This window comes from Daphnia pulicaria, chromosome 6 (genome assembly GCF_021234035.1).
Source record: "Daphnia pulicaria isolate SC F1-1A chromosome 6, SC_F0-13Bv2, whole genome shotgun sequence".
Classification (NCBI taxonomy): Eukaryota; Metazoa; Arthropoda; class Branchiopoda; order Diplostraca; family Daphniidae; genus Daphnia; species Daphnia pulicaria.
In genome coordinates, this window is record NC_060918.1 from 13,757,185 (window position 1) to 13,764,690 (window position 7,506).

General features: G+C 36.7%; 1 protein-coding gene across 2 annotated transcripts; it reads right to left on the minus strand.

Moving 5' to 3' along the window:
• Nucleotides 1–134: 134 nt before the first annotated feature.
• LOC124341706 (endoglucanase 12-like) lies at nucleotides 135–7,273 on the minus strand. Of its 2 annotated transcripts, XM_046794642.1 has the most exons (17): nucleotides 6,972–7,273; nucleotides 6,398–6,432; nucleotides 6,226–6,330; nucleotides 3,487–3,811; nucleotides 3,186–3,394; nucleotides 2,910–3,096; nucleotides 2,739–2,800; nucleotides 2,414–2,648; nucleotides 2,240–2,335; nucleotides 1,960–2,114; nucleotides 1,847–1,874; nucleotides 1,595–1,772; nucleotides 1,495–1,524; nucleotides 1,140–1,269; nucleotides 900–1,061; nucleotides 683–822; nucleotides 135–575 (listed from the first exon to the last, which is right to left on the minus strand). In XM_046794642.1, exons 1-17 carry the CDS (start codon nucleotides 7,027–7,029, stop codon nucleotides 347–349), a joined length of 2,364 nt encoding a protein of 787 aa, XP_046650598.1. In that variant the 5' UTR covers nucleotides 7,030–7,273; the 3' UTR covers nucleotides 135–346. The 2 variants fall into 2 exon arrangements, with proteins under 2 accessions (XP_046650598.1, XP_046650600.1); XM_046794644.1 differs by lacking the exons at nucleotides 6,226–6,330; nucleotides 6,398–6,432; nucleotides 6,972–7,273 and adding exons at nucleotides 4,818–4,922; nucleotides 4,990–5,081.
• Between the last annotated feature and the right edge of the window lie 233 nt (nucleotides 7,274–7,506).

The window sequence follows — 7,506 nt, forward strand, 5'->3', positions numbered from 1 at the left end:
ATATTTTTATTTTAATATAGGATTTCGTTTTTGACGATTTTTGATTGATGTTTTTGGTGATGGCAGATGCGATTATTAGAACGTTTCTCATACCCAGTTTTGTAGGTGTCCGAAATATAAAATATTCTCATCTCTTCGTTTCGTCGACTATGAATTGATTTATCGGGAAGGAGTAAAAAAAGACCAAATAATTAACAAAGGAATCGTTACAGTCATGAAGAGAGAAGCTGCGTTAGAATCAGTTGCCGACCAATAAATTCTGTGTATTGCCCAAACCAAGAAGATAAACCATCACCGTGAATGAATAACTTGGATTGATGGAAATATAGAAACTTTTTGAATTAGATTAGTTGAATTTCCCATTAACGGCAAGTGCCTGAAGGGCGGCTACTGCGCCTTGAAAGCCGGCATTGTAGTCGGTAGCCACTTCGTTTGAAACGTAGTTTGAGCGATCGTCGCTGTAGTTATCGTTGTTGTCCGGTCCACCTACCAAAGCTCCGTAAAGGATTTGGGCATTTGGTGATGGCGAATTGTAGGTATTCCAGTCGCAGGTATTTGGTATGTTAGGGCAAGAGCTAATAAAAAGAAATAAACCAATCACATCATATAAATTCAATATTATCAGCTCAATTATAACTAAATTGTAGTCTTTTAAGCAGGGTACTATTATGCCATAACAAACCTGGAGCGGTGATGAGATTTAACGGGAGGATTGGTTCCAAAACCGCAGACAAAGCTCCGACCAGTGTCTCCCAAGGCGTAATGAATCTGTTGTTGTGCGAATTTGCGATAAGTTAACGAATTGATGTTGAGGTCAGCTGCCTATATTTAAACCAAAAAATGAAAACCGTAAAAAATTAGGTGCTGGTAAAATGGAGAAAAACATACTTGAATTTTACCTGTAGACAAATGTAAGCAATATTGGATGCATGACGCAGTGATCCCCATTGACTGATAAACAAAAGTCCCTTGGGCGTCTTTGGTTGATTGACATAGGAATCACAGAATGTCCTGATGGAACTGATGTAAGTCGGTTCATTGGTTAATTTTGCCAACAATACCTGAAATGACATCAAATGAATATAGGCTAACTGATTTTTCAAAAATGTGACCCAGAAATAATACTGTTAAACTGATACCTGAACCCCAGCGGCTTTATTTTCCCATGAAAATGCCCCGGCTCCTGAGAGTCCATATTGATTGAAAAAAGTCTTGGCATCATTCAGATAGGCAACATCTTGAGTAGCTCTGTACAACCAGATTGCTCCCCTTTGAATAAAATAACCGCGTTAGAATTGTAATTATAAATATTGTTTAAATGGTAGGGAGTGGATGGATGGATATGGATTTAAATAACTAGTGAGTGAGAATAGAAATGGAATTGGAGTAGGGTAGTAAGGAGGTTTTTTTTTGTAGAAATCGAAATATCTACGTTCCAGGAGATAACGTGAAAATATAACAATAGAGAAAATCATGCAACTGAGCTCATTTTACCAGGCAAGTTCATCTCCAAAACCGCTGGATCTACATAACAAATATTAAAATTTATTAGATCCTTTAGCTCTATATGAACTTCTTATGGGTTCATTATTACGAATAGAAACTGCCCGCTTGAGGAATGGATGAGCTGTATAGTCCTTGATATTGCTTAGCGAACGCGTAGAGATCCTTAGCATGAGCCAAGCAAATTGCCGAATAAGTCGCGTTCACTTGAGAGAAAACTATAGAAGTTGCTGCTATTGCAGCAGCCGTCTCGCCAGCCAGATCCGATCCTTTTATAATCCGAAAATAAACAATTATACATTTGTTTGTTTATTTCAGAAAAGTGGACCGGTTGAAATATTACCAGGATTTGAAGTGGAGATGAAAGACGCCTGTCAAAAAATGTAGGCTATATGTTATTGATGCTTCATATAAAAAACCAAGAACAATTTTCATGAAGTATAGCTTTAAACTTACCGGCCTTGCCATGGTCATTTCTTCGGGACGACCCCAATAAGAGTGATCAGCGTTACCATCACCCACCTGACCGTATAGTTTATTGGGGGCGACGTGTGCTTTGATGAAATAGTCGCTGGCCCATTTGACCATGTTCCGGGCGTTCGTCAATTGGCCTGTTAAAAAGATTTTCTCTTAGTATTTTCGTGGCTGTTGTTGTTTTCATTGGTTTTCATAAGGTTCCATGATTATTTTGTTTTTTCTATTCCATACGCTTAATAATTCCTTTTTAATTTATTACCTGCCGAAGAATAACCGGACGGATAGTCGATTACGGACCATGCACTAACAGTTGTTGTATAAGCCATGGGGAATCCAAACTTGACAAAGTCACCAGCTAACATAAAAAAATGCATTCAATTATTAATGATGATAAATAAATAAATAAATAATAAACGCAAGTAAAATTGTATGCCATCATAATATCCGCCGGTTAAATCTTCGCCGTTTTGTCCAATATCTCCAAGTGCGGAATCTGAACGATACGAAATGGGGTTGTCGTTGGTCGGCAAGCGGCCAGAACGTTGAGCGTAATAGAAAAGCAACGATTTGGTTATTACTTCGGCGTAATTGTACTTAGTAGTTAAAGGCGGAGGAGCTGAAGAGTTTGATTGTGCTGTTGTAGCTGTGCCAGCTGGTGTTGTACTTCCCTGTAAAGAGCACCAAAGAAAATAATAAATATATGTAAATGAAAGTAGATAGTATAATTATTTTATATAGCAATGAAATGTATAAGGTACTGTATTCAACGTAGTTGGTGCTGCTTTAGTTGTGATCGCCGGTGCTGTGGTTGACACTACGCCTGATAATTTGCGACAGGACACCCAAAGTATAAACAATACAGTTAATAGTAATGCATCTTAACATTCAATCTGATTTATTGACACTGCGTGTACTAGGCTATTACTTACCAGTGGTGCAGACGTTTACACCATTAAAAACGACACTAGTGATGATGGGCGAAGGATTTGAAGCTGGATAATAGGCGTTGAATCCAACCGAGTTCAGTATGGTTCCCGAACTTTGAAGCCCGTTGTAGCTCAAATTAATTAGGTTGAATCGAACGTTATCAGTAGTGCTTGATTGGGCATTCCATATCTACAGTGTTAAAAAACAAAACCGACATTTAAAAAAGAATCTGTAATAGAAATCGACTTGTACATGTATTAATAAACGGAAACAAATACCTGCAAACTGGAAAGAGCGGCGGAAAAGGTTACACCAATCGTCCAGCTTGTGACAGTAGTTGTAACTGGGATTACAAGAGTCACTGTTAAGCCACCCGCCCAAGCGCTTGAGATGATGGCCACACTGGAACAAGATCCTGTTCCGCTCGTCGTGACAGGGGCTGCAGTAACTGGTGCTGCTGTTGGTGGTGCGGCAGTTGTTCTCTTGGCTAGTTTATAAATAATAGAATGAATATAAATTGAATGTTAGGAGAAAAGATGACCTGTACGGATTTAACAAAATAGAAAATAGGTTTCACACTTGTCGGGGATGTTGCAATAGTGGTAGCTGCTTTTTTAGTAGTTGTCCGCCGGGTTGTTTTAGTAGTTGTGATAGCTGCTTTGGTAGTGATAGCTGCTTTGGTAGTTGTCCGGAATGTTGTCGTTGGAGGAACAGTTGCTGTCGAGCAAACATTTACGCCATTGAATACAACGCTGGTAATGGTTGGAAAAGCGTTGGAAGAAGGATACCGCACATTAAAACCGACTGTATTAAACACGGTCCCTGCGTTTTGAACCCCGTTGTAGCTCAAGTTTATCAAACTGAATTTTGTTGAATCCGTAGTTGTTGATACAGCATTCCACACCTTCAAATATTAAAAAAAAACACAGTTGAAATGTCTTTCTCGAATGTCTTTCATGTGTTTTTATTACAGATTCATGTAGCAAACATTCGTGTAAGCCAACTTGCAATTTACTGAAGCGCAGATGTATAGAGCAGCAGTTAATTGCGAGCCCGAAGGGCGAAGCTAATAATCGCATACGCAGAAAAAAAATTGCCATGTCACTTTGTCTGTATGTGTGTCTGTATGTGTGTCTGTATGTAACGCTTCATAGCTCGGGCGTTTTACGACACATTTCAGACTTTTTGGTTTTAAAAATTAGACAAAAAATATGCGGTGCGACCAGAACAAAAATAATTTCATTTACTTAATTAGTTCTCCCGTAATTAATGAAAAACTGCTAAAATAATTGTTTAACGACTAGAGACATCTGGCGGTGGCGACTACAACTTTTTCTCCTTAGGTTTAAATTCCAGTTTCCACTACATGTGTAAGCTTGTCATTTACTAAACGTGTTAAGTTTAAAATTAATCCTTTTCGTCGAATATTTTTTATTGAAATAGATTCGTAATGTATGGTTAAACATGAGTAAAATAATATTACGAATATATGCCGCCCAAATAAATCACCACCAGATGTCCATAGCATCGCCGTGATTACGCAATCTTTGATTACCCAACCATGTCGCAATAACCAGATTTGTATTTAAGTTTTGCAGTAATTAAACTAAAAGATGGTTATTTTTAAATTCAATTATTGAACTTTATTTGTAAAAATAGGTACATTTGAGTTGAGCAAACTAAACGAAAATAACTTGCAAAGATATTGAACTGTGACAGAAAAATCCCGTTTTAAGACCAAAAAGTCTGTGAAGAAAAGTGTGAATTGTGAATAAGTCCGACTAAACAATAGGCCCTAAATTTGTCATTTAAGACAGTTTTCAACTGGCTTACGACTATCCCTTCGCGGCGAGCTGATAAGCTAGCTTTTCTATCTTAAGTAATTAGTTATATATTGAATTATTACGAACCTCTAAACTTGAAATTGCTGCTGAAAATGTAATGCCGATGGTCCAGCTAGACACAGTGGTCGTTACTGGAATAACTAAGGTTGTTGTGTAGCCACCAGGCCAACTCTGACTCAATATAAAGAATCCATTTATGGTTGAAACGTGTTTCTTATAGTAAATGATCTATTCTTACCGTTGAGATGGAGACGACGTTGTCACAAGGCCCCGCTGCCGAAATGAAAATTATATTCATAATAAGCAACAAAAATAATTATAAAAATGTAAACCTTATACAAGGACCTTGAACAATTAAGTAGGTAAGTAATATTCAAATTAATTAAACAAAAATAAGCCTTTCAACAGAAGTACAATTTAGAAATTTCGTACTCAAAGGAGAATGTGGCGTGGCGAACGCATTGCACCATAATACTCGGCCTTATACAGTCTGTAAGGTTTATTTATTTACCCATTTTTTCCCAATTTTTCCCATTTTTTCCCAATTTTTCCCATTTTTTCCCATTTTTTCCCAATTTTTTCCCAAATTTTTCCCATTTTTCCCAAATTTTCCAAACTCTTTCCCCATTTTTTCCAACGAGTGAACCACGGAAAAAATTGCCATGTCACTTTGTCTGTATGTGTGTCTGTATGTGTGTCTGTATGTAACGCTTCATAGCTCGGGCGTTTTACGACACATTTCAGACTTTTTGGTTTTAAAAATTAGACAAAAAATATGCGGTGCGACCAGAACAAAAATAATTTCATTTACTTAATTAGTTCTCCCGTAATTAATGAAAAACTGCTAAAATAATTGTTTAACGACTAGAGACATCTGGCGGTGGCGACTACAACTTTTTCTCCTTAGGTTTAAATTCCAGTTTCCACTACATGTGTAAGCTTGTCATTTACTAAACGTGTTAAGTTTAAAATTAATCCTTTTCGTCGAATATTTTTTATTGAAATAGATTCGTAATGTATGGTTAAACATGAGTAAAATAATATTACGAATATATGCCGCCCAAATAAATCACCACCAGATGTCCATAGCATCGCCGTGATTACGCAATCTTTGATTACCCAACCATGTCGCAATAACCAGATTTGTATTTAAGTTTTGCAGTAATTAAACTAAAAGATGGTTATTTTTAAATTCAATTATTGAACTTTATTTGTAAAAATAGGTACATTTGAGTTGAGCAAACTAAACGAAAATAACTTGCAAAGATATTGAACTGTGACAGAAAAATCCCGTTTTAAGACCAAAAAGTCTGTGAAGAAAAGTGTGAATTGTGAATAAGTCCGACTAAACAATAGGCCCTAAATTTGTCATTTAAGACAGTTTTCAACTGGCTTACGACTATCCCTTCGCGGCGAGCTGATAAGCTAGCTTTTCTATCTTAAGTAATTAGTTATATATTGAATTATTACGAACCTCTAAACTTGAAATTGCTGCTGAAAATGTAATGCCGATGGTCCAGCTAGACACAGTGGTCGTTACTGGAATAACTAAGGTTGTTGTGTAGCCACCAGGCCAACTCTGACTCAATATAAAGAATCCATTTATGGTTGAAACGTGTTTCTTATAGTAAATGATCTATTCTTACCGTTGAGATGGAGACGACGTTGTCACAAGGCCCCGCTGCCGAAATGAAAATTATATTCATAATAAGCAACAAAAATAATTATAAAAATGTAAACCTTATACAAGGACCTTGAACAATTAAGTAGGTAAGTAATATTCAAATTAATTAAACAAAAATAAGCCTTTCAACAGAAGTGCAATTTAGAAATTTCGTACTCAAAGGAGAATGTGGCGTGGCGAACGCATTGCACCATAATACTCGGCCTTATACAGTCTGTAAGGTTTATTTATTTACGTCTAACCGGAAAGGGAATGAAGCCAAGGTTAATTTCCGTTACGTAATTTTATTCATTATTAGATCGGATGGGTAATATCGAGGGTAATATAGACTCGAACGATCGAACCTTAGACCCTATACACTTTAACTGTATGCATTATCAAAGTTAATTGTGAATTGACAGATTGTTTCAAAAATAATAATAATAATATTGTCGCCGATTGTCGCATAGAAAAATTCTTCTAGACATTCTTATGTACGTTATCTAAGTTATGCTTTAAAAAAAAACTCTAACTCTGTCGTAAAATCGCTTGCTTACCTTTCACTTGTTGGGGTGAATAGAGAACGACCAAAGCAATAAAAAGAAACAGTCGCATTTCAGCAATAAATCTGCAAACGACTCAGTTGGCAACAAGTAATAGTTACTACTAAAACCTCCGTGTGTTATACCTTCTTTTATAGGACAAGCACGTATTAGAATTTACATCGTTGCTGCTCACTTGGGGATATTTTCAGGTGTGGGCAATTCCATTGGCTAAAGGGAAAGGGTCTTTTTTTTTACAACCAGATGTATAGAATGAGTTGGCTTTTCTATGCAGTAGCTATGCGTAGTCACTTAATCAGTCATATAAGATCAGTAGTCCATAATGAAAATACTGCATGGCATGCGAGGTTATTTATCTGTCAGTGGAAACGGGCACTATATATGCAGCGTTACAGATGTTCAACCACTCTGGCACTCAAAACTCTGTTTGGGTTATTCACTCTTATTGACGTCATTTGATAACATATGTGTTCGATAAAAGCCCAGTTTTCATATTACCACGAAGGGTTTGTGTTTTGCAATAATAATA